At 46.5% G+C, this 27,068-nt stretch overlaps 1 protein-coding gene across 2 annotated transcripts in view; it reads left to right on the plus strand.

Moving 5' to 3' along the window:
* Positions 1–27,068, plus strand: part of LOC119975487 (cell wall protein DAN4-like) — an 82,075-nt gene that overhangs the window by 43,339 nt on the left and 11,668 nt on the right. For both annotated transcript variants that reach the window (XM_038815218.1, XM_038815219.1), the window contains exons 4-6: positions 452–634; positions 14,651–14,839; positions 16,158–16,340. In XM_038815218.1, the coding sequence (XP_038671146.1) occupies positions 452–634; positions 14,651–14,839; positions 16,158–16,340 (555 nt within the window). The remainder of the gene's footprint in view (positions 1–451; positions 635–14,650; positions 14,840–16,157; positions 16,341–27,068) is intronic.

A 27,068-nucleotide genomic window follows, 5' to 3' on the forward strand; every position in this document is an offset into this window, starting at 1 on the left:
TATATTATGATATCCGCCACTTCTGCCCTCTCGGAGTCTGCTCGACCTTCCATTCACCGACATCTTCTCCTCTGGCGCTTCTTTCCCTCCATTAGGGTTGTTTTCTGTTGGCTTTTTGGGTCAAATTCTTCTAAAAGTGTCTCTTTTGGTTCTGGTTGGAAGGAGAGCCAACTGATGTGTATCCACTTCGCACATCACTGTCACCTGAAGTCAGTTGTTTCTGTTATGTGGGGTGGAGGGAGAGAGCACCGAGGACTTTGGAGGAGTACATATCTCTGAGGATATTTTGGAAGCATGTATGGCAGCATTAGATGAAGGACATTATTGGTGAACATCAATATGATATGTAGAATTGTTCTCAAGTTTGAAGCTTCTATTGAATCAGAAAAGGTAGTACAACGCATAATGCTCTCATTAAAGTCTCAAACACTGATTCTCTGGTTTGTTCAAGCTGTCACGAAAAATACTACACCAATAGCAGAAATAACGTCCTCTGAACCATCAACAACTACACCACAAGCCTCGATACCAACATTATCTACATCATCACCAACAACTAAGCAGAACAGCTCTCAATTATTGACATCTCGTTACACGAGAACTTCAACTACAGCTGGGAATTCACCAAATACAGGTATCGGAAATATAAAATCTCATTCGTGTATCTCATTCAAGGTATTGGCTGGGATTCTCCCCTACCCGGCGGGTCGGGGGGTCCCGGCGTACCGGAGTGGCAAGAACCACTCCAGCATCGGGCCTCCCCAAAGATTCTCCGCACCTTTAGGGGCTAGGCCCACGCCGGAGTGGTTGGCGCCCCGCTGACCGACGCGACTGGCCTTTGGCGCCCCGCCGACCGGCGCCATGGTTGGCCGAAAGGCCTTCGCCGGTCGGCGTGAGTCCGCGCATGTGCCGGAACGTCAGCAAAAGAGTGCCCCCACGGCACAGGCCCGCCCGCTGATCGGTGGGCCCCGATCGCGGGCCAGGCAACCGTGGGGGCACCTCTGGGGTCAGATCGCCCCGCGCCTCCCCCAGGACTCCGGGGCCCGCTCGCGCCGCCTCCTCCCACCGGCAGCCGAGGTGGCTTAAACCATGTCGGCGGGAGAGGCCTGACAGCGGCGGAACTTCGGCCCATCGCGGGCCGGAGAATCGCCACGGGGGGCCCACCGACCGGCGCGGCGCGATTCCTGCCCCCGCCGATTCCCGGGTTGCGGAGAATTCCGGCCACGGCGGGGGCAGGATTTACGCCGGCCCCGGGCAATTCCCCGACCCTGCGGGGGTTGGAGAATTCAGCCCATTGTTTTGTTGGGTTGTTGCGATCGAATGTGTAATACTTAGACATCATCATAGAATAATCATAAAATTCCTACAGTGCGGCAGGCGGCAATTCGGCCCATCAAGTCTGCACCGACCCTCTGAAATAGCACCCAGGCCCACCTACCTGCTCTTTCTCCATAATCCTGTAGCCTCATCTTACCTTTTCACACTAAGGGGCAGTATAGCATGGCCAGTGCACCTAACCTGCACAGCCCTAGACTATGGGAGAAAGCCCACGCAAACACAGGGAGAATGTGCAAACTCCACACAGTCACCCAAAGCTGGAATTGAACCCGGGTCCCTGGAGCTGTGAAGCAGCAGTGCGAACAATTTTTAAATACAGCATGGAGGAAGCTATTTTAATCGTAGAATATCTACACATTAAACCATCTTGCAGAAGTTACCAAGAGGTATTTGTTAACATTACTGAACTGTGTGTATACTTACAAGAAAGGTATAGTCACGGAGAAGACTCCATGCATATCCTTACCTGTTGCTAACTATTTCTATACTACTGACCAAGGTTCCAAATCAGGTGTTTTTTTACAGCACCAGTGGGTAAGTTCATAAGTTCATAAGATATAGGAGCAATATTCGGCCATTTGACCCATTAAATCTGTTCCACCATTCGATCATGGCCGATCGCATCTTGGCCTTTACTACACTGTCCTGCCGCTTCTCCATAACCCTTCAAACCATTACCAATAAAAAATCTGTCTAATTCCTCCTCCTTAATTTTACTCACCGTCCAAGTATCCACTGCACTCTGCGGTAGCAAATTCCACAGATTCACACCCTTTGGAAGAAGTAGTTTCTCCTCCATTATTTTCAATTTGCTACCTCTTATCCGAAAACTTTCACCTCTTGTTCTAGAATACCTCAGAAGGAGAAGCATCAGCTCCACTTCTACGTTATCCATACCTTTTATTATCTTGTGTACCTCAGTTTGATTTCCCCTCATTCTTCTAAACTCTAGAGAGTATCGGCCTAAACTGCTTAAACTCTCTTCATACGACAAACCTCTCATATCTGGAATCAACCGAGTGAACCTCCTCTGAACTGCCTCCAATGCCACTACATCTTTCCTCAAATATAGGGACAAAATTTGTGCACAATACTCCAGGTGTGATCTTACCAATGCCTTGTATAGTTGCAACAACACTTCCCTTTATACTCTATTTCTTTAGATGTCAACATTCCTTTCACTTGCTTCATTATCTTCTGTACTTGCATGCTAGTTTTGTGAGACTCATGAACGAGGACCTCCAGATCCCTCTGCAGTAGAGCACCAAAGTTTCTCCCCATTTAGATTAAGAAGTTGCCTTCCCATTTTTCTGACCAAAATACACCTGTAGTCCAAGGTTAACCCTTAATGTACCGGATCCTCATACTACAACTCCCATCAAGTCTTTCTCACTTGGATATCGACTGGCAGTTAACTAGGGGATGATTTTAAGCCCTTGTTAGCCATCAGCGAGACCAGCAATCTGTGCACAACGTATCGCGAGAGTTGGGATACCCAATTCTCGCCCACGATATCGCATTTCCAAATTTTCCCCTCCCCTCCCTGGTGACATAATTAGGCTCCCAGCTAGGAAGTGCGGTGTTATAAGCCGCATGGGTCTTAAGGGGCAGGGATGATTAACTACCCATGTACCTTGTAGCATGCGAGTTCCCCCCAGAATGAATCAAGTCTTTAACGATGTTCGCTTTGTATAAATAGATTCAGCCAGTAAGGCATCATAAGACCATAAGACATAGGAGCAGAATTAGATCACACACCCATCGAATCTTCTCCACCATTCAATCATGGCTGATATTTTTCTCATCCCCATTCTCCTGCTTTCTCCCCATAACCCGTGATCCTCTTATGAATCAAGAACCTATCTATCTCTGTCTTAAAGATACTCAGTGATTTGGCCTCCATAACCTTCTGCGGCAAGAGTTCCACAGATTCACCACCCTGTGGCTGAAGAAATTCCTCATCTCTGTTTTAAAGGATTGTCCCTTTAGTCTGAGATTGTGTACTCTGGTTCTAGTTTTTCCGAGCAGTAGAAACATCATCTCCACGTCCACTCTATCCAGGCATCAAAGAATCCTCTAAGTTCCAATAAGATCCCACCTCATCCTTCTAAACTCGAATGAGTACAGGCCCAGATTCCTCAACCGTTCCTCATACGACAAGCTCTTCATTCCAGGGATCATTCTTGTGAACCTCCTCTGGACCCTTTCCAAGGCCAGCACATCCTTCCTTAGATACGGGAACACAGAATTGCTCACAATACTCCAAATAGGGTCTGACCAGAGCCTTATACAACCTCAGAAGTACATCCATGGTCTTGTATTCTAACCCTCTCGACATGAATACGAATATTGCATTTGCCTTCTTAACTGCCGACTTGACCTTAAGGGAATCGTGAACAAGGACTCCAAAGTCCCTTTGTGCTTGTAATTTCCTGAGCATTTCCCCATTTATAAAATAGTCTATGCCTCCATTCCTCCTTCCAAAGTGCATAACCTCACACTTTTCCACATTGTATTCCTGCCACTTCTTTGCCCACTCTCCTAGCCTGGCCAAGTCCCTCTGCAGCCCCCTTGCTTCCTCAATACCACCTGTCCCTCGACAGATCTTGTATCATCTGAAAATTTAGCAACAGTGCCTTCAGTTCCTTCTTCCAGATCATTAATGTATATTGTTATAGAGTCATAGATGTTTGCAGCATGGAAACTGGCCCTTCGGCCCGTTGTCCATGCCACCCAGTTTCTATCACTAAGCTGGTCCCACTTGTCCGCATTTGGCCCATATCCCTCTGTACTCACCCTGCCCATGTAACTGTCTTACTGTTTTTTAAAGGACAAAATTGTACTCGCCTCTACCACTGCCTCAGGCAGCTCATTCCAGATGCTCACCACCCTCTGGGTGAACAAATTTCCCTTCTGGTCCCTTTTGTATCTCTCCCCTCTCACCTTAATCCTATGCCCTCTAGTATTAGACTCCTCTACCTTTGGGAAAATATGTTGACTTTCGACCTTATCTATGCCCCTCATTATCTTATAGACCTCTATAAGATCACCCCTAAGCCTTTTACGCTGCAGGGGAAAAAAATCCAGCCTATCCAGCCTCTCCTTATAGCTCAGACCATCAAGTTCTCGTAGCATCCTCATATATCTCTTCTGCACTGTTTCTAGTTTAACAATATCCTTCCTGTAATAAGGTGACCAGTACTGAACACAGTATTCCATGTGTGGTCTTACCAATGTCTTGTACAACTTCAACAAGATGTCCTAACTCCTGTATTCAATATTCTGACCAATAAAACCTAGCGTGCTAAATACATTCTTCGCCACCCTGTCCACCTGCGACTCCACCTTCATGGAGCAATGAATCTGTATCCCTAGATCTCTTTGTTCTGTAACTCTCCCCAACTCCCTCCCATTAACTGAGTAGGTCCTGCCCTGATTTGATCGACCAAAATGCATCACCTCACATTTATCCAAATTAAACTCCATCTGCCATTCATCGGCCTACTGGCCCAATTGGTCAAGATTCTGTTGCAATCTTATATAACCTTCTTCACTATCCACTATGTCATCAATCTTGGTGTCATCTGCAAACTTACTAACCATACCTCCCACATTCTCATCCAAATCATTAATATATATAACAAATAATAGTGGACCCAGCACCGATCCCTGAGGTGCATCAATGGTCACAGGACTCCAGTTCGAAAAACAACCCTCCACAACTATCCTTCAGCTTAGGTCGCCAAGCCAATTTTGTATCCAATTGGCCACCTCATCCTGGATTCTGTGAGATTTAACCTTTTGCAACAACCTACCATGCGGTACCTTGTCAAAGGCCTTGCTAAAGTCCATGTCGACTGCACTGCCCTCACCTACCTTCATGGTTACCCCTTCAAAAAACTCAATCAAATTTGTGAGACATGACTTTCCCGAGAAGGTGACCAAACAGGTGGATGAGGGTAAAGCAGTTGATGTGGTGTATATGGATTTCAGTAAAGCGTTTGATAAGGTTCCCCATGGTAGGCTATTGCAGAAAATACAGAGGCATGGGATTCAGGGTAATTTAGCAGTTTGGATCAGAAATTGGCTAGCTGATAGAAGACAAAGAGTGGTGGTTGATGGGAAATGCTCTGACTGGTGTCCAGTTACTAGTGGTGTACCACAAGGATCTGTTTTGGGGCCGTTGCTGTTTGTCATTTTTATAAATGACCTGGAGGAGGGTGTAGAAGGATGGGTGATTAAATTTGAAGATGACACTAAAGTCGGTGGAGTTGTGGACAGTGCAGAAGGATGTTACAAGTTACAGAGGGACATAGGTAAGCTGCAGAACTGGGCTGACAGGTGGCAAATGGAGTTTAATGCAGAAAAGTGTGAGGTGATTCATTTTGGAAGGAATAACAGGAAGGCAGAGTACTGGGCTAATAGTAAGATTCTTGGTAGTGTGGACGAGCATAGAGATCTCGGTGTCCATGTCATAGATCCCTGAAAGTTGCCACCCAGGTTGAGAGGGTTGTTAAGAAGGCGTACGGTGTGTTAGCTTTTATTGGTAGAGGAATTGAGTTTCGGAGCCATGAGGTCATGTAGCAGTTGTACAAAACTCTGGTGCGGCCGCATTTGGAGTATTGCGTGCAGTTCTGGTCGTCACATTATAGGAAGGATGTGGAAGCATTGGAAAGGGTACAGAGGAGATTTATAAGAATGTTGCCTGGTATGGAGGGAAGATCATATGAGGAAAGGCTGAAGGACTTGAGGCTGTTTTCGTTAGAGAGAAGAAGGTTAAGAGGTGACTTATTGAGGCATACAAGATGATCAGAGGATTAGATAGGGTGGACATCGAGAGCCTTTTTCCTCGAATGGTGATGTCCAGCACGAGGGGACATAGCTTTAAATTGAGGGGAGATAGATATAGGACAGATGTCAGAGGTAGGTTCTTTACTCAGAGAGTAGTAAGGGCGTGGAATGCCCTGCCTGCAACAGTAGGGGACTCGCCAACACTAAACGCATTCAAATGGTCATTAGATAGGCATATGGACGATAAGGGAATAGTGTAGAGGGACTTTAGAAGGGTTTCACAGGACGGTGCAACATCGTGGGCTGAAGGGCCTGTACTGCGTTGTAATGTTCTATGTTCTATGTTCTATGTTCTTACAAAGCCATGCATACTTTCCCTAATTCACCCTTGCCTGTCTAAATGCCTGTAGATCCTGTCCCTCAGGATACCTAACAATTTACCCACTACAGAAGCAAAGCTAACCGTTCTGTAGTTCCCAGGCTTATCCCTAGAGTTCTTCTTAATCAAGGGCACAATATTTGCTGCGCTCCAATCTTCAGGCACCTCTCCTGTAGCTGTCGATGATTCAAATATCTCAGCTCGGGGGCCGGTAATTTTCTCGCTAGCCTCCCATAATGTTCTGGGATACAAATCATCAGGTCCCGGGGATTTATTTATCTTGATGCTCTTTAATACCTCCAGCACCTCCTTCACTGTAATATGTACACTTCTCAAGACATCACTTTTTATTTCTCTCTCATCCCTTGTAAATCTGCACATAGATGACCTTGCTTACCCTTAAGGGACTCTACCCTCTCCCTAGTCACCCTTTTACCCTTTATGTATCTGTAAAAGCTTTTTCGATTTTCCTTTGCCTTATCTGCCAAGACAATCTCATGTCCTATTTTTGCCCTCCTGATTTCTCTCTTAACTCTACTCCAACAAGCCCTATACTCTTCAAGTGATCCACTTGATCCCAGCTGCCTATGCATGTCATATACCTTCTTCTTCCTTTTGACCATGGCCTCAATGTCCCGGGTCATCCAGGGTTCCCTACTTCTACCAGCCTTATCCTTCACTCTCAGAGGAATGTACTCACCCTGAACCTTAGTTAACACATTTTTGAACATCTCCCACTTACCAGCTGTCTCCTTGCCTGCAAATAGGCACCCCAATCAACGTTTTAAAGTTACCGCCTAACACCCTCAAAATTGGCCTTGCCCCAGTTAGAATTTTAACTTTTGGGCCAGAACTATCATTCTTCATAGCTATTTTAAAACTAATGGAATTATGTCACTGGTCCCAAAGTGATCCCTCACTAACGCTTCCCTCACCTGCCCTTCCTTATTCCCCAAGAGCAGGTCAAGTTTTCCCCCCTCTATGGTCGGGCCATCCACATATTGAATGAGGAATTCTTCCTGAATATACTCGACAAATTTCTCCCCCATCCAATCCCCTAGTGTTCTGCCAGTTAATGTTGGGAAAGTTAAAGTCCCCAACTATTACCACCCTATTTTTACGGCAGCTATTTGTAATCTCTTTACATCTTTGCTCCTCAATATCCCACTGACTATTTGGGGGCCTATAGTACAGTCCTATCAAAGTGATCTCACCCTTCTTATTTTTCAGTTCCACCCATATAGACTCAATGGGCGAACCCTTGGATATATCCTCTCTCTGTACTGCCGTGATACTGTCCCTAATCAAAAATATAACTCCCCCTCCCCTCCTATCTCCTTGTCTATCTTTCCTACAGCACCTGTACCCCAGAACATTGAGCTGCCAGTCCTACCACTCCTTTAGCCATGTTTCAGTAATAGCTATAAAATCCCAGTCCCATGTACCGATCCATGCCCTGAGTTCATCTGCCTTGCCCGTTAGGCCTCTTGCATTGAAATAAATGTAGTTCAATCTGTTTATTTGCCTTCCACTTTTCTCCTCACTGACTTTTGCTTTTATCATCTCTTTACTGCCCTCCAACCTCCTGCATTGGTTTCCATCCCCTTGCCATATTAGTTTAAACCCTCCTCAACAGTGCATGCAAACAACCCCTCCAGGACATTTGTTCCAGTCCGGCACCAGGTGTAAATTGTCCAATTTGTAATGGTCCCACCTCTCCCAGAACCAGTTCCAATGCCCGCACAGGTCTTACGGGGTAGGGATGATTATCTACCCTGTGGATCTTGCAGCATATGAGCTCACTCAATAAGGAAGCTGGGGATCTTTAACAATGTTCTCTTTGTGTAAATAGAGTTGTCCAGTAAGATACCCACCAGAGACGACCCAGAAGGGAACTACTGGATGTGTACATAATAATAATTGTAAAATAAATGACTGCTTTCAATCAAGTCACTGCAAACCCTATGCCACCCTTACAAAAGACAGGGGCAATGTCGGGGTAGAACCGCAAGTGAGCCCAATTTGGGTAGCATTGTGGATAGCATAATTGCTTCACAGCTTCAGGGTCCTAGGTTCGATTCCGGCTTGGGTCACTGTCTGTGCGGAGTCTGCACATCCTCCCCGTGTGTGCGTGGGTTTCCTCCGAGTGCTCCGGTTTCCTCCCACAGTCCAAAGATGTGCAGGTTAGGTGGATTGACCATGGTAAATTGCCCTTAGTGCTGAGTGGGGTTACTGGATTATGGGGATAGGGTGGAGGTGTTGACCTTGGGTAGGGTGCTCTTTCCAAGAGCCGGTGCAGACTCGATGGGCCGAATGGCCTCCTTCTGCACTGTAAATTCTATGATATCTATGATATATTGGGGGGGGGGGGGGGGGGAAGGAGGGGAGGGGGGGAGGGGAAAGAGAGCACCGAGGAATTTGAAGGAGTGTATATTTAAGTGGATATTTTGTTAGCGTGTATGATAGCATTGGATTGAGGACATTATTGTTGAAACACCAGTATGATATGGAGAATTGTTATCAAGTTTGAAGCTTCGACTGAATCAGAAAAGGGAAGGACAACACATAATGCACTAATTAAAATGTCCAACACTGATTCTCTGGTTTGTTCAATCAGTGATGTTAAATAATTCAACAACAACAGAAATAACATCCTCTGAACCATCAGCAACAACACCACAGGCCTTTGCACCATCATTATCTACATCATCACCAACAAATATGCAGAACATCACTCAATCATTGACACCTCGGAATATGACAACGTCAACAACAGCTGGCAATTCAACAGGAAGAGGTAGTTCCAAAGAACAATTCATATCCATATCTCTCTTTCTTATCGTGTTGAAAGTAATGCAACTCCTGCAAGGTATTGTTTTGTTAGGTTGTTGCGACCCATGGTGTGTACTACTTAGACATCATTAAACCATCTTGCAGAAGTTACCAAGAAGTCTTTATTAACATTACTGAACTGTATATATATTTACAATAGAGGGTACATTTATGGAGAAGTCTCCATGGCATGTCCTTACACGTTGCTAACTAGTTCTATACTTCTAACCTAGATTCCAGTCAAGTGATTCTTTACAGCACCAGTGGGTAGTCCAAGGTTAACCCTTAATGTACCGGATACTTCTACTGCGCCACTTTCCCAGTCATCCTCCTTGGATAGAGACTGACGATAGTTACCTGATTTTCCCCCACCCCTCACCGGTGACATAATTCAGTTCCCACCCAGGATTGGTGGTGTTATAGCCCGCATGGGTCATAAGGAGTAGGGATGATTAACCACCCTTTGGATCTTGCAGCATATGAGCTCCCCGATAAGGAAGTGGGGGATTTTTAAGAATGTTCGCTTTGTGGAAATAGATTTGGCCAGTAAGACACCGACTGGAAAAGACCCAGGAGGGAACTACTGAAGCTGTATGTAACAGTAATTGTAAAATGAAGTATTTTTTTGTTTTCGACCAACTCAGTGTACTCATAGAATTTACAGTTCAGAAGGAGGCCATTTGGCCCATCGAGTCTGAAGGGCCCTTGGAAAGAGCACCCAACCTAAGCCCTGACCTCCACCCTATCCCCGTAACCCAGTAACGCTCATCTAACATTTTTGGACACGAAGCAAGCATGGCTAATCCACCTAACCCTCACATCTTTGGACTGTAGGAGGAAACTGGATCACCCGGAGGAAACTGGATCACCTGGAGGAAACCCATGCCAACATGGAGAGAAAGTGCAAACTCCGCACAGACAGTGACACAAGCCAGGAATCAAACCTGGGACCCTGGATCTGTGCTAACCATACCGTGCTCCTTACAAAAGGTGGGATGTTCATTTAAGTACATCTCACTACATGTTAATATTATTCATTCACATCGTCACATTATTCCCCTGACGGAATATTGAAACTGCAGCTCTGTAAGGACAGGAAACCACTGGGATGCCGAGGTCAGTATTGCTCATGGGAGAGAAGGACATTCTGGCAGTGCCAGCCTGTGCCAACCTGGGCCAGAAACAGTGTCAGGGCAGGCACACTTTTGAGCCCATTTTTGGGATTTCCGTTATGTATGGTGGGGGGGGTGGGGGGGGGGGGGGGGGGAGAGCACCAAGGACTTTGAATGAGTGTATATATATTTTTAAAATAAATTTAGAGTACCAAATTCATTTTTTTCCAATTAAGGGACAATTTAGCGTGGCCAATCCACCTAGCCTTTACATCTTTTGGGTTGTGGGGGCGAAACCCATGCAAACACGGGGAGAATGTGCAAACTCCACACGGACAGTGACCTAAAGCCTGGGTCGAACCTGGGACCTCGGCGCCGTGAGGCTGCAGGACTAACCCACTGTGCCACCGTGCTGCCCTTAATGAGTGTATATTTAAGTGGATATTTTGTAAGCGTGCATGGCAGCATTAGTTTGAGGACATTATTGTTGAACCAGCAATATGATATTTAGAATTGTTCTCAAGTTTGAAGCTTGTACTGAATCAGAAAAGTGTGCACAATGCATAATGCACTGTGTTAAACACTGATTCTCTGGTTTGTTCAATCAGTGATGTCAAATATTACAACAGCAGAAATAACTTCCCCTGAACTATCAGCAACAACACCACAGGCCTTTGCACCATCATTATCTACATCATCACAAACAACTACGCAGATCATCACTCAATCATTGACACCTCCGAATATGACAATTTCAACAACAGCTGGCAATTCAACAAGAACAGGTAGTTACATAGAACATAGAACATAGAACGATACAGCGCAATACAGGCCCTCCGACCCTCGATGTTGCACCGACATGGAAAAAAAAACTAAAGGCCATCTAACCTACACTATGCCCTTATCATCCATATGCTTATCCAATAAACTTTTAAATGCCCTCAATGTTGGCGAGTTCACTACTGTTGCAGGTAGGGCATTCCACGGCCTCACCACTCTTTGCGTAAAAAACCCACCTCTGACCTCTGTCCTATATCTATTACCCCTCAATTTAAGGCTATGTCCCCTCGTGCTAGCCACCCCCATCCACGGGAGAAGGCTCTCGCTGTCCACCCTATCTAACCCTCTGATCATTTTGTATGCCTCTATTAAGTCACCTCTTAACCTTCTTCTCTCTAGCGAAAACAACCTCAAGTCCATCAGCCTTTCCTCATAAGATTTTCCCTCCATACCAGGCAACATCCTGGTAAATCTCCTCTGCACCCGTTCCAAAGCTTCCACGTCCTTCCTATAATGAGGCGACCAGAACTGTACGCAATACTCCAAATGCGGCCGTACTAGAGTTTTGTACAACTGCAACATGACCTCATGGCTCCGGAACTCAATCCCTCTACCAATAAAGGCCAACACACCATAGGCCTTCTTCACAACCCTATCAACCTGGGTGGCAACTTTCAGGGATCTATGTACATGGACACCGAGATCCCTCTGCTCATCCACACTACCAAGAATTTTACCATTAGCCAAATATTCCGCATTCCTGTTATTCTTTCCAAAGTGAATCACCTCACACTTCTCCACATTAAACTCCATTTGCCACCTCTCAGCCCAGCTCTGCAGCTTATCTATGTCCCTCTGTAACCTGCAACATCCTTCCGCACTGTCTACAACTCCACCGACTTTAGTGTCGTCTGCAAATTTACTCACCCATCCTTCTGCGCCCTCCTCTAGGTCATTTATAAAAATGACAAACAGCAACGGCCCCAGAACAGATCCTTGTGGTACGCCACTCGTAACTGAACTCCATTCTGAACATTTCCCATCAACTACCACTCTCTGGCTTCTTTCAACTAGCCAATTTCTGATCCACATCTCTAAATCACCCTCAATCCCCAGCCTCCATATTTTCTGCAATAGCCGACCGTGGGGAACCTTATCAAACGCTTTACTGAAATCCATATACACCACATCAACTGCTCTACCCTCGTCTACCTGTTCAGTCACCTTCTCAAAGAACTCGATAAGGTTTGTGAGGCATGACCTACCCTTCACAAAACCATGCTGACTATCCCTAATCATATTATTCCTATCTAGATGATTATAAATCGTATCTTTTATAATCCTCTCCAAGACCTTACCCACCACAGACGTTAGGCTCACCGGCCTATAGTTACCGGGGTTATCTCTACTCCCCTTCTTGAACAAAGGGACCACATTTGCTATCCTCCAGTTCTCTGGCACTATTCCTGTAGCCAATGATGACCTAAAAATCAAAGCCAAAGGCTCAGCAATCTCTTCCCTGGCTTCCCAGAGAATCCTAGGATAAATCCCATCCGGCCCCGGGGACTTATCTATTTTCACCTTGTCCAGAATTGCCAACACTTCTTCCCTACGCACCTCAATGCCATCTATTCTAATAGCCTGGGTCTCAGCATTCTCCTCCACAATATTATCTTGTAAACAACAATTCTTATTCTCTCTAATGGTGTTGAAAGTAATGGAACTCCTGCAAGGTATTGTTTTGTTGGGTTGTTGCTACCCATGTGTATACTACTTAGACATTTTTAAACCAACTTGCAAAAGTTACCAAGAAATCTTTATTAACATTACTGAACGGTGTATATATTTACAATAGAGGGTACAGTTATGGAGAGGTCTCCATGGCATGTGAAATGAACATGTTGCTGACTAGTTCTATTCTGCTGGCCGAGGTTCCAGTCAAGTGGCTCTTTACAGCACCTGTGGGTAGTCCAAGATTAACCCTTAATGTACCAGATCCTTCCACTGCACTACCTTCCTCGTCTTTCTCCCTTGGATAGAGACTGATAATAGTTACCTGGGACTGCATTAGCCGTCAATGAGACTGGTAATGTATGCTCAAAATATCACAAGCGTTGGGAGATGCGGGGCGGGATTCTCCCATCCTGCGGCAGCGGTCCACACCGTCGTAAACGCCGTTGCGTTTTACGACAGCATGAATGGGCCACTGCCAGGAGTAATTCTGGTCCCTCCAGGGGGCCAGCATGGTGCTGGAGTGGTTCACGCCGCTCCAGCTGCCGATCCCGGCGCAAACTGGGCGCTGTGGATTCCGCACATGCACAGTGGCGCCGACGCCAAAGCGCGCATGCGTGGTGGCTCCTGCAACGTGCCGGCCCCAACACAACATGGCGCAGGACTACATGGGCCGGCACGTAGGAAAAAAGGCGGGGGACAGAGAGGTCGGCCTGCAAGTGTGGACGGCGCCGATGGGACTCAGCGTTTTAACTGCGGAGAATCGCGTGCCGGCGCGGGGCGGCGTGTCTGGCCGCGCGGATTCTCCGACCCTGCCTAGGGCTGGGAGCATCACCCCCGCGGTTTCCGCCGGCAACATCGTGTTTCCCGATTTTCTCCTCCCCTCACTGGTCTCATAATTAGGTTCTCACCCAGGAAGGACGGTGTTGTAGCCCGGACAGGTCTTACGGGGTAGGGATGATTATCTACCCTATGGATCTTGCAACATACGAGCTCCCTCGATAAGGAAGCTGGGGATCTTTAACAATGTTCTCTTTGTGTAAATAGAGTTGTCCAGTAAGATACCCACCAGAGTCGACCTAGAAGGGAACTACTGGATGTGTACATAATAATAATTGTAAAATAAATGTCTGCTTTCGATCAAGTCACTGCAAACTCTATGCCACCCTTACAAAAGACAGGATCTTTATTTAAATACATCTCACTAAATTTTAATACTATCACCGCCATATGAACCCCTGAAGGAATATTGAAACATCTGCTCTGAAAGGACGGGAAACAGTCAAGTGGATCCGCTGGGGTGCCAATGTCAGTATTGCACCCAGGGAGAGAGGGACATTCAGGCAGTGCCAGCCTGTGCCAACCTGTGCCGGGGCAAGGTCGAAGCAGAACCGCTTGTGAGCCCAATTTGGGTGTTCCTATTATGTGCGGTGGGGGGGAGAGAGCACCGAGGAGTTTGAAGACATGTATACTTATGTGAGTATTATGTAAACGTGTATGGCAGCATTGGATTGACAACATTATTGTTGAAACACCAGCATGACATGGAGAATTGCTCTCAAGTTGGAAGCTTCTACTGAATCAGAAAAGGTAACACAACGCATAATGCACTAATTAGATAAGGTGACACAACGCATAATTCACTAATTAAAGTGTCCAACACTGATTCTCTCATTTGTTCAATCAGTGATGTCAACTACTGCAACAACAACGACAGAAATCACTTCCTCTAGACCATCAGCAACTACACCACAGGCCTTACCACCATCATTATCTACATCATCACCAACAACTACGCAGAACATCACTCAATCATTTTCACCTTGCATTATGATAACTTCAACAACAGCAACAGCTGAAAATTCAACCAGAACAGGTAGTTCTAAACAACAATTCGTATCCATAATCTCTCCTTCTTAAGGTGTTGAAAATAATGCAACCATGGCAAGGTATTGTTTTGTTGGGTTGTTGTTACCCATGGTGTGTACTACTTTGACATCATTAAACCACCTTGCAGAAGTTACCAATAAGTCTTTATTAACATTACTGAACGGTGTATATATTTAAAATAGAGGGCATAGTTATGGGGAACACTCCATAGTAAGTCCTTACATGTTGCTAACTAGTTCTATACTGCTGACCTCGGTTCCAGTCTTTACAGTGGTTCTTTACAGCACCAGTGGGTAGGCCAAGGTTAACCCTTAATGTAACGGATACTTCTGCTGCACAACTTTCCCAGTCACTCTCCTTGGATAGAGACTGACAATAGATACCAGCAGCTATTTTGCGCCCGAGTTAGCTGTCAGCAAGTCCGTAACGTGGGCACTAAATGTTGCAAGAGTTGGGATACGCAATTTTCCCCACCCCTCACTGGTGACCTTTCCCTTCAAGTTCCCCTGGGTCGCCACCAACCTTTTCACCTCTGCCTCCAGAGCGACGGTCCTGTCGCTCTGGTCCATCGAGGCTCTCTCGAGGTCTTGGATCGTCTTCTCCCTGCGCCTCCACTTTCTTTCCCAGACCGTTGATCGTACGTTGTAGGGACCATCGTCTCCGACACCACCACTTTCACTGCTACCTGGATCTCGATTTTAATCGCCTCCTTCATGGCGGCCATCTCCTTTTTGGAAAGTCCTCCATCTGTCTCCTGCTGGGGTGTGGGAAGCTGGTGCTGGTGCCGGTGCTCAGGCCACCAGTCTCCCTTGCTCTTGGGCGGCCGGACCCTGCCCTCACCTCATGGGTCCACCGGTTCAACCACCCGTTACTTGTGGCCCTTTCCACCATTTCTGTCCTCTTGTCTGCCCTTCGAGCTTCCATTCGCCGGCATCTTCTCCTCTGCTGCTTCTGTTCCTCTTTTTTGTGTTAGTTTTTTGGGTCAAATTCTTCTAAAAGTGTCTCTTTTGGTTCTGGTTGGGAGGAGAGCCAACTGATGTGCATCCGCTTGGCACATCACCGTCACCGGAAGTTGATTGTTCACATTATGTGTGGTGGAGGGAGAGGACTTTGAAGGAGTGCATATTTATGAGGATATTTTGTAAGTGTGTATGGCAGAATTAGGTTGAGGACATTATTGGTGAACACCAATATGATATGTGGAATTGTTCTCAATTTTGAAGCTTCTATTGAATCAGAAAAGGTAGTACAACATATAATGCTCTAATTAAAGTCTCAAACATTGATTCTCTGGTTTGGTCAAGCTGTCACGTTAAATACAACATCAACAGCAGAAATAAAGTTGTCTGAACCATCAACAACTGCACCACAGGCCTCGATATCACCATTATCAACATCATCACCAACAACTGAGCAGAACAGCACTCAACCATTGAGATCTCATTATACGAGAACTTCGACTGCAGTTGGGAATTCACCAAATACAGGTAACGGGAATATCAAATGTCATCCATGTACCTCTTTCTTATGGTATTGAAAATTGGGCAACTCATTCAAGGTATTATTTTGTTGGGTTGTTGCGACCCTTATGTGTAATATTTAGACATCATCATAGAATAATCATAAAATCTCTGCAGTGCAGAAGGCAGCCATTCATCCCATCAAGTCTACGCCGACCTTCTGAAAGAGCACCCAGGCCCACTCCCCTGCCCTTTCTCCATAAACCTGTAACCCCATCTAACCTTTTCACACTAAGGGATAACTTAGCATGACCAATCCACCTAACCTGCACATTTTTGGACCGTGGGATGAAATCAGAGCACATGTAGGAATCCCAGACAGACTAGGAGAATGTGTAAACTCCACACAGTCACCCAAGGCTGGAATTGAACTTGGGTCCCTAAAGCTGTGAGGCAGCAGTGCTAACTATTTTTAAATACAGCACGAAGGAGGCTATTTTAAGCATAGAATCCCTACATTTTAAACCATCTTGCAGAAGTCACCAAGAAGTCTTTGTTAACATTACAGAACTGTGTAGATATTTACTGTCATGACATGCACTCATGCGCATAATGAGATACAGACAGGCAGTGACAGACACCCAGTATAGCCAATCAACACAAGGGACAAAACACAACCAATCACCAGGCAGATCACTAGAAGGTGGGCTCCCACTATAAAACACATGAGGCATCAACACTCTGCCTCTTTGCACTGGTGACAACTGTAGCGACAGTCAAGGTGTATATATCAGTTCGCACCTTCTACACATGGCTCAGAGCTAGTTTGGTCTAGTTAGTTATAGCAAGCACGCTTAGATTAGTAGAGTGTCAAACCCACAGAGAACTGTGTGCACTGCTTAACAAGTTCAATAAAGCGTATTGAACTAACATCACAGTTTGGAGTCTACTTTCAAGTACAACTGCATCCAGTTGCAGTCCATGTTACCCCAGGGTGAATAATACGACATTTACAACAGAGGGTACAGTTATGGAGAAGACCCCATGGCATGCCCTGACATATTTCTACCCTGCTCTACACTACTGAACATCAGGTTTACCATCGATAGACAGGATCCTCCTACTTCACCTCCTTCCAAGTCTTTACCCTTGTATATAGACTGACCATAGTTAGTTATTGTTTGTTTTCCGTCTTGTGTTGTAAAAAGGCTTGTTGACTTAACTTTGTTAACACAACTTATACAGCCCTAACTCTAAACGTCTTTATGAATAATATTACAACATCAACAGTATACATTAACAGAGTCCATACTAACTCATGACCCCCCTTCAAATCTGGAAGTCCCGTCCCCCTATTCAGTTTGTCTGCCATTTCTTTGTTTCCTATTAATACTTCTCCAACCACATTTTCCAGTGGTCCAATGTCTATTTTTGCCTCTCTCTTACCTTTTATATGTTGAAAAAATCTCTTCCTATCTTCCTTTATATTACTAGCTAGCTTGCACTCGTACTTTATCTTCTTCCCCCTTATAACTTTTTTAGTTGTCCTCTGCTTGCTTTTAAAGGCTTCCCAAAACTCTGGTTTCCCACTAAACCTCGCAACTTTCTATGTTTTTTCTTCAGCCTTTATGCTGTCCTTGATATCCTTCGTCAGCAATGGATGCCTTGTCCTCCACTTAGCATGTTTCCTCCTCCTTGGGATGAATTTCTGTTGTGCCTTCCTAATAACCCCCCAAAACTCCTACCATTGCTGTTCCACTGTCTTCCCTGCTAGGCTCCTTTTCCAATCAACTCTGGCCAGCTCTTCCTTCATGTCTTTGCAGTTACCCTTATTTAATTGAATACAGTCACATCGGATTCCAGCTTCTCCCTCTCAAACTGCAGGTAAATTCGATCATATTGTGGTCACTGGTCCCGAAGGGTTCCTTCACCTTAAGATCCCTAATCAAGTCTGCCTCATGACACATCACCCAATTCAGAATTGCCTGTTCCCTAGTAGGCTCTGTCACCAGCTGCTCCAAAAAAACATCTTTTAGACATTCCAAAAATTCTATTTCTTGGGATCCACTACCAACCTGATTTTCCCAGTCCACCTGCATATTGAAGTTCCCCCATGATTATTGTAATTTTGTCTTTTTTACATGCCTTTTCTATCTCCTGATTTATTTTCTGCCCCACATCATGACTACTGCTAGGGGGCCTGTACATAACTCCAATCAGGGTCTTTTTACCTTTGCGATTACTCAACTCCGCCCACAGACATTCTATGCCTTCTGATCCAATATCACTCCTTGCTAACGATTTAACTTCATTCCTTACTAATATTGCAACTCTGCCCCCTTTGCCCATCTGCCTGTCCTTTCGATAGGGCATATATCCTTGGATATTTAGATCCCAGCCCTGATCCCCTTGCAGCCACGTGTCTGTGATGCCCACAACATCGTATCAGCCAATTTCAATGTGCGCAACAAGCTCATTTACCTTGTTCCGTATACTGCACGCATTTAGGTTCAACACCCTCAATCCTGCATTGACCACCTCCCTTTTCACACTCTCCTCAGTCACTGTCCTCTGTACTGTGGCCCTTTTTGATTTTTGACGATGGCTTCTCTGCCTTACACTTTCTCCCTTACTGCTTTTTGTTTCTAGCCCCGTTTTACTTCCCTCCAACTTCCTGCATTGGTTCTCATCCCCCTGTCACATTAGTTTAAACCCTCCCCAACAGCACTAGCAAACACCCCCACCCCAGGACATTGGTTACAGTCCTGCCCAGGTGCAGACCGTCTGGTTTGTACTGATCCCGCCTCCCCCAGAACCGGTTCCAATGCCCCAGGAATTTGAATTCCTCCCTCTTGCACCTTCTCTCAAGCCATTCATTCATCCTACCTATCCTGACATTCCTACTCTGACTAGGTCATGGCACTGGTAGCAGTCCTGAGATTACTACCTTTGAGGTCCTACTTTTTAGTTTAGCTCCTAACTCCCTGAATTCAGCTTGTCAGACCTCATCCCGTTTTTCACCTATATCGTTGGTGCCTATGTGTACCATGACAGCTGGCTGTTCACCTCCCCCCCCCCCCCCCCCCAGAATGTCCTGCAGCCGCTCGGAGACATCCTTGATCCTTGCACCAGGGAGGCAACATACCATCCTGGAGTCTCAGTTGCGTCCGCAGAATCGCCTGACTATTCCCCTTACGATTGAGTCCCCTATCACTGTAGCCCTGCCATTCTTCTTCCTGCCCTCCTGCGCAGCAGAGCCAGCCATGGTGCCTTGAACCTGGCTGTTGCTGCCTTCCCCGGTGAGCCAACTCTCTCAACTATCCAAAACGTATACCTGTTTTTTAGGGAAATGACTGCAGGGGACAACTGCACTGCCTTCCTACTGTTGTTTTTTTTTGTCACCCATTTTCTATCTCCCTCAGTAATTTTCACCTGCGGTGTGACCAACTCGCTAAACGTGCTATCCACGATGTCCTCAGCATCACGGATGCTCCAAAGTGAGACCATTGGCAGCTCCAGAGCCGTGAAGTGGTCTAACAGGAGCTGCAGCTGGGCACACATGTTGCACGTGAAGGAGCCAGGGTCAGTGGACATATCCCTGAGCTCCCACATTGCACACGATGAGCATGACATGGGTATGCGATCTCCTGCCATGTCTTAAACATTAGGTTAACGTATACAAATACAATGCCAAAAAAACAAATGAGAAACAAACAAAAAATAGACAATGAAAATCAAAACTACTTACCAGTCACCACTACTTACCAGCAGGTCCTTTCTTGGCCAATCTAATCACAGCCCTCCTGTTACATCCTTCTTCAGTTACTCCCCAGTCTAACCCTCAGATGCACCATTTACCCGCTTACCTTCCCATGATGCTGTCTGTCTAACCGCTCATCTCCACTCCACTCCTTAACAGTATCAAATCTAACTTGCTACCCTCAAGTAACTGTGAGAAGGAAACAGAAAAAAAAACTCTTACCTTATAAAGTGTAGCTGGGAATCTACTCCTGTGAGCCCAGAAATAAAGGGGTTAAGGACACGAGACACCTGATTTACTGTGAGCCAATCAGGAGCCGCTCTTTCTTTAGAAAGTGTGATGTCAGATAGGACGCTTTCTATGGTGCGTCTGTAGGGCTCTGCATCTTGGTGTGGAGCCTTAGACAGGCGACATTAGCAATGGGTAACCCTCAGCAAATAATCCTTACTGCCCAACAGTCAACCCCTCACCCGAGGGAACGCCTTGAAGGTGGCGGGAACCGATGAGTGCGCCAGGAAGTACGACTCATGCACGCTGCCCGGGTATTGAGCACAAATGTGCATTAAGTGCAGCTGGTGGGAGGTGAACAGCCAGCTGTCATGGTACACATAGGCACCAACGATATAGGTGAAAAACGGGATGAGGTCTGACAAGCTGAATTCAGGGAGTTAGGAGCTAAACTAAAAAGTAGGACCTCAAAGGTAGTAATCTCAGGACTGCTACCAGTGCCATGACCTAGTCAGAGTAGGAATGTCAGGATAGGTAGGATGAATGAATGGCTTGAGTCAGCGAGTGGAACCCCGTAGATGGATTTATGTCCCATCTATCACCCCCTGGACCTGGGGCATTCCAGTGATGGCAGGGAATCCTGCTGCCCCGGCATCCTGGTGGGCTTGGTCCAGATTGATTATGGTATAATCCGTTATCCGGGAAAATAATGCATGAAAACACGGATGCACCTGTGAATGGAAGGCTGCGATATACCAGAAGGTCCCGGTTGCCACCTGAAAAGACCTGAAGGCATAGAAATGACCACCTCCATACCCCATGGTGCCAGGTGTGACACCATCTGGCACAGATGACACGATCTCCCTGGATAAGTGGAGTCTCTGGCTGGATAAGCAGTTTGGCAGGTCTTCGAATGACAGGCTCTGACGTTACAAACGTGGCCTCATATGGCCTCCTTCACACCTCCTCCTCGGTCTGTTAGATGGTCACCTTCCCTAGCTGAATGGCTGGCCCTGCTCTTCTGGAGAAGGCTCCTCCTGTGGAGGATCTTCCCTGAGCAGGCCCTGTGCCTCCAGCCTCCGTCCATCCATGACAGTAGCTGCGGCCAGGTAGATGGTGGATATTCCTGGCTGAATTCTAAAATCTGTCTTCTGCAAGGAGGGAAAAGAGCAGACATGTTTGCAAGATGAGCGTTCCCGTGCGCATCCAGATCTAACAGGCTACATGGTGACGCTGAGTTACACTTCAGCTCTGCCCTCCAGATGCCGCCCCCCCCAAATCCACCTCCACCACTCAGCCATTCTTCCTGATCTGTTGCCTTCCACACTGCACCTCTGTCCCCGTCCCTGAGTGGCTCAGGGGAGCCTCTATCCTCACTATCCGTCCCTGGAAACAGGGGTACCAGTGACTGCTGCAGTCAGTGGCCGCGATAGCCTCTGTGACACCTGTCCTGTCTCCCCTGTGGGGTTTACCTCATTGGGTGGGCTGTGTGTTATCCCAACAGCAGGTAGGCACCTGGTTGTGCAGTGCAGAGGTCACCATGTGCCACCACCACCCCCATGCTTAGAGGCTTGTGTGTAAGCAACTCGTACAGATGGGGGTGAGGCAAGGAATCTGACATCTGCTGGGATCATAGCTACAGTGTGTTGTGGATCCTGGGTATAACACACAAGTTGTGACAACCTGTCATGTGGCAGCATGGTTGGGAGCAGGATCAGGGTGGGCAGACAAGATCTCAGCCAAACAGTTGGTGGTCCTGAGGAGTGAGCTTGCTGACAGTGTCATTGGAGCGGCCTCTTCCCTGAGAAGGGCAGTGTGCCTGGGAGGGTGTCAAAGGCCATGGTGCATGTATCCCTTGTTTGGGGTGAGCTCTGCTATTCACTGCTTCCCCTGCAGTGGGGCAGCGCTTCTGATGAGTGAACTGAGGAGTGGCAGCACCTGGTGTGCCACTGACTGAGCTGGCCCACACCCATCCCACTGAAGGGTCAGCTGGGTCTGAGGGTTTCCAGGGGGGTGGCCTGGGTGGTCTCCCAAATGACCAGAGACTCTGTGGATATTTACAAGACACAACGAGCAGACAGCAGAGTGAGCAGCCAGGGGCATGTAACTTGTACCAAATGGGTACATTTAAAACAAATCCTGCAGCAATGGTGGTCTGAGCCAGGCCACCCCGATCCCGAGGGGGACACCCCAAATCCACGGAGCTGTTACCAAGTTGCTGCTCGCCACTTCCCCTGGCCCTGGCAGCCAACCGCAGCAAGTTGTACAATTTTTAACAGTTTTAAAAACTTTGCTTACCTTCTCTCTCTCTCTCTCCCTTCGCAGCCCTGCTGTCCAGTCCCCACTTTTAAAGACCTGTAGGAAACCGCGTCTGGGTGCCTTCCGCCTGAGAGGGGCGGAGATGGTAGAGGCTTGGAGCATACCGGATCCAGTTCGCTAATGAAATATAAATGAATTTAAATGCCGGTTTTGCATGCCGCCGCCAGTGCGAGGCACAAACCTCGTTATCACCACCTGCGAGGGACTGGAGCATGGCGTTTGGTTCGGCCATAGGCGCAAACCTCGAGTTTGGCTGGATTTGGGCGAACGATTATCCGCCTGATCACAATTCGCTTTTACAGCATCGAGGGGCGGAGAATTTAGCCTATAATTTAATAATAATAATCATTATTGTCACAAGTAGGCTGACATTAACACTGCAATGAAGTTACTGTGAAAAGCCCCTAGTCACCACATTCCGGCCCTTTAGGGTACACGTAGGGAGAATTCAGAATGTCCAAATTACCTAACAGCATGTTTCGGGACTTGTGGGACGAAACCGGACCACCCGGAGGAAACCCACGCAGATACAGGGAGGACATGCAGATTCCACACAGACAGTGACCCAAGCCGGGAATCGAACCTGGGATCCTGGAGCTGTGAAGCAACAGTGCTACCCACTGTGCTACGGTTTTAAACTGATCATTCTCACTATCCACTGGTATTCTACCAGTGAAGTTGATTATTTTTAATCTCACAACATGAATAGTAATTATGGTCAGGATTTTCTTGTCGGATCAGTCAGAGGGGTCTGGTCGGGGTTGGGGAGGCACGGGTGGGGAATCCCAACTGGGTGGGGCCACGGGAGGTGAAGAACACTATGATTGGTCGGGTGCATTGTTTAGGGAGGGTGGTGTGAGGGGTGTACCATATGAGGCTCGGTGTGAGTTTTTTAAATGGTTACTCTGAAGTTAGAAGTACTTTTATTCCTTCTAACTCTTCAGAGTAGCTATGATTGTAAAACTGGCAGAACTATCCGAAGTTAGAGATATAAATCGTTTTGTCGAATGGTTCCCAGACCAGGAGAAGTTATCCCTTCCAGATAGTTGCTGGGTAAACCCACACATGGGAACTTACAAGAGGGATTCCCCAGTGTTTCTTTGTGGTACTCCCAAATGCAATGCTGGAGAACCAGGAAGTTATGGCCTATGTAGTGAGGTAACTTGTGTCTCTTTATATATCAATGAATGAGGCATCAATCCATTGACCTGTTAATAAATCTGCAACAATATAATCTGAGATTCTAGTTGGGTATTAAAATAGATACATCCCCAGAGCTGGATGAATTGCATCCCAGGCTGCTGTGGGAGGCGAGGCAGGGAATTGCAGGGGCTCGGATACAAGTTTTTAATTCCTCTCTGGCTATGGGGGAAGTGCCAAAGGACTGGGGAACAACTAATGTCGTGCCACTTTACAAGAAAGGTGGTGTAACAATATGGATATTGTATGGGAGATGAAGGGTTAACAATTTCATGTAGATACATCTAGCCACCAGCTGGTGCTCAAGAGCAGTCACATAGATCACGTGCCAACCCTTGATTCGGGGATAAGGTGTTTAGGTGTGAGAGAGAGTAGTTGTGTATTGTGGAGTTCTGTAAATATAGATCATAGAACATAGAACAGTACAGCACAGAACAGGCCCTTCGGCCCTTGATGTTGTGCCGAACAATGATCACCCTACTCAAACCCACGTATCCACCCTATACCCGTAACCCAACAACCCCCCCCCCCCTAACCTTACTTTTTAGGACACTACGGGCAATTTAGCATGGCCAATCCACCTAACCCGCACATCTTTGGACTGTGGGAGGAAACCGGAGCACCCGGAGGAAACCCACGCACACACGGGGAGGACGTGTAGACTCCGCACACACAGTAGGCATTTAATCAGCTACAAACATAATTATCCCACACAGCTAAAGTACTCTATGTATAACCCTTAATAAATCCCCCCTTTAAACTGTTCCAATTTAGTAACAAGATCCCATGAGCCAGAAAACCATTTTTAACGGTGTGGCCCAGCACACAGCACTGAAGACCTAGTTTAGATGCACTTGTGTCCTTTACAAAACAGCAGGTTTGAATTTCTTCCAGAAACTCATTATTTCTTTTCAAGTTATCAAGTAATCTGGAAACAGCTTTTAAAATGCAGACAGAGAGAGACAGGACAAGCCTTCTTTGTCTCAATCCAGCAACCAAATGTGAAAACGAAAGCAAAACTCAGAGCCACACAACAGCTCCCAGCTCAAAAACAAAAGTAAAACCCAGTGCCACAGCCCAGCTCCGCCCACACAATGACATTACTGAAACCATGTGATAAGACAAAACATTTCTTAAAGGGACACTCCCATGACAGTCCCTTATTGTTTGTTATCTATATTAATAATATAGACAAGAACATGGGGGAATGATAAGTACGTTTGCAGACAACGCCAAGATTGGTAGGGTGGTTAACAGTGAAGAAGAGGGGTGGCACTGTGGCGCAGTGATTAGCACTGCTGCCTCATGGTGCTGAGGACCCTGGTTCAATCCCAGTCCTAGGTCACTGTCCATGTGGAGTTTGCACATTCTCCCCATGTCTGCGTGGCTCTTACCCCCACTAACCCCCCAAAAAGATGTGAAGCATAGGTAGATTGGCCACGCTAAATTGCCCCTTAATTGGAAAAAATATTTGGGTATTCTAAATTTTTAAAAGCAGTGAAAAAGAGGGTCATAGGTTACAGGAAGATATAGATGGATTGGCCAAATGGGCAGAGCAGTGGTAGATGAACAGCTTCAATGTGAACCTTGATAAGTGCAAGGTGATGGACTCTGGAAGAAGTAAGAGGACAAGGAAGTATGTGATGAATGGCAGGACACTAGGAATCTCAGAGGAAGATGGAGATCCATGCGCGGGGCGGCTGAGGGGCATACCGGCCTGCGCATGCGCGGGTTTCACGCAAATGCGTGATGACGTCATCCGCGCATACGCGGGTTGGAGTCGTCCAATCCGCGCATGCGCGGCTGACGTCATCTGACGCGTCAGCCGTCGCAAACTTTGGCTAGTGGGCTTAACGAAATTCGTTAAGCCCGCGAGGCCGGAGTTCACGGCCGCGGGATGCTAGCCCCGACCGGGGACCAGAATCGGTTCCCAGTCGGGGGGGGGGGGGGGGGGCGGAGGCTGGCGTCAAACCCGCCTGTTTTTGATGCCAGCCTCACGATTTCTCCCGGGTGCGGAGAATCACGCCCACAGTTCTGCTGATCACTTCAGAATTTATACCTCTGTATAACTGTGCTCATGTCATTGTTAATTAATTTCCCTTATTCACAAAGCAGAACTTCATCTTTCTCCATACCAATTTTTGTTCCTGCAACCGGTCACTAGCCTGTTGTCAGGGCTTACAGCTTGAGGGGCACCACTTTGCGTCAAGTATGGTTGAGCAAGAGTCTTTCATGCTCTTACCACCTGCCATTGGCATGTTGGAAGGATTGTGCATGCTGATACTCAACCTGTATGGCCACATCATGAATGTTCCTTCCTTGGCCATCAAGTCCTGGGGTGGGTTTTGAACCGGAGTTTCTGACTTGGAGACAGGGACAATACCCATTGCGCCACACGACCTCCATTGTTCTCATGTGTTTCATCTTCATAAATGAACCGATAGCATGTTTAGCCAATTTATTTTTTTGCTTAGGTATTATATCATTATAAAAACATGAAGGAGCACCGGCTGCTAGAGTAGGAGATGGCAGTATAGATTGTTCAGAATAAAGGAATGTGAAGGCATTGGTGATCAGGGATCATCAATGGGTGAAGGAGCTACTGCTGGTGTTGGGAAGTTCAAGTGCTGGGCAGGAAAATAAATTCTTCATGTTTTTATAATGATATAATACCTAATCAAAAAATAAATTGGCTAAACATGCTCTCGGTTCATTTATGAAGATGGGATTTATGAAAGGTCAGAATGGTTTGGGAGTATTGGGCAAAAGGTTCTCCATTGTGTTGAAATGGATCAGGCTTGTTCCATCCCTCATTTTTTCTTTTTTTGACCTTGCGACTTTCTGACTATCTGATTTCACCCTTGTGCTTATATGCTTTATCAATGTGATATCTGATTTCTCTCAATCACCCTTTTTTAGGCATATTCACTCTTTTCCTCTATCCTCGGCCTGCCTCTGTAACTCTGATTTATATACTCCATGGTGTTTTTCTCTGAACTTGATCTGTCCCTCTTTTTCTTTTCCGAACGTATCTGTTCTTTCTCTCCTTTTTTCTGTTTCCAGTTATCTCTCATCAGCACAATTTCTCGATCTTTTATTGACTTTTGCTATCTCTCTTTTTCAATAATTTTCTCCATCTATATGAACATTTGAATTTATAAAAGAAGGAGCAGAAGTCGACCATTCAACTCCCCGGCTTGCTCCACCACTCAACAGGATCATGGTTGAGTTGATTGCGTTGAGTTTCA

Source organism: Scyliorhinus canicula, chromosome 13 (genome assembly GCF_902713615.1).
Source record: "Scyliorhinus canicula chromosome 13, sScyCan1.1, whole genome shotgun sequence".
NCBI lineage: Eukaryota > Metazoa > Chordata > Chondrichthyes > Carcharhiniformes > Scyliorhinidae > Scyliorhinus > Scyliorhinus canicula.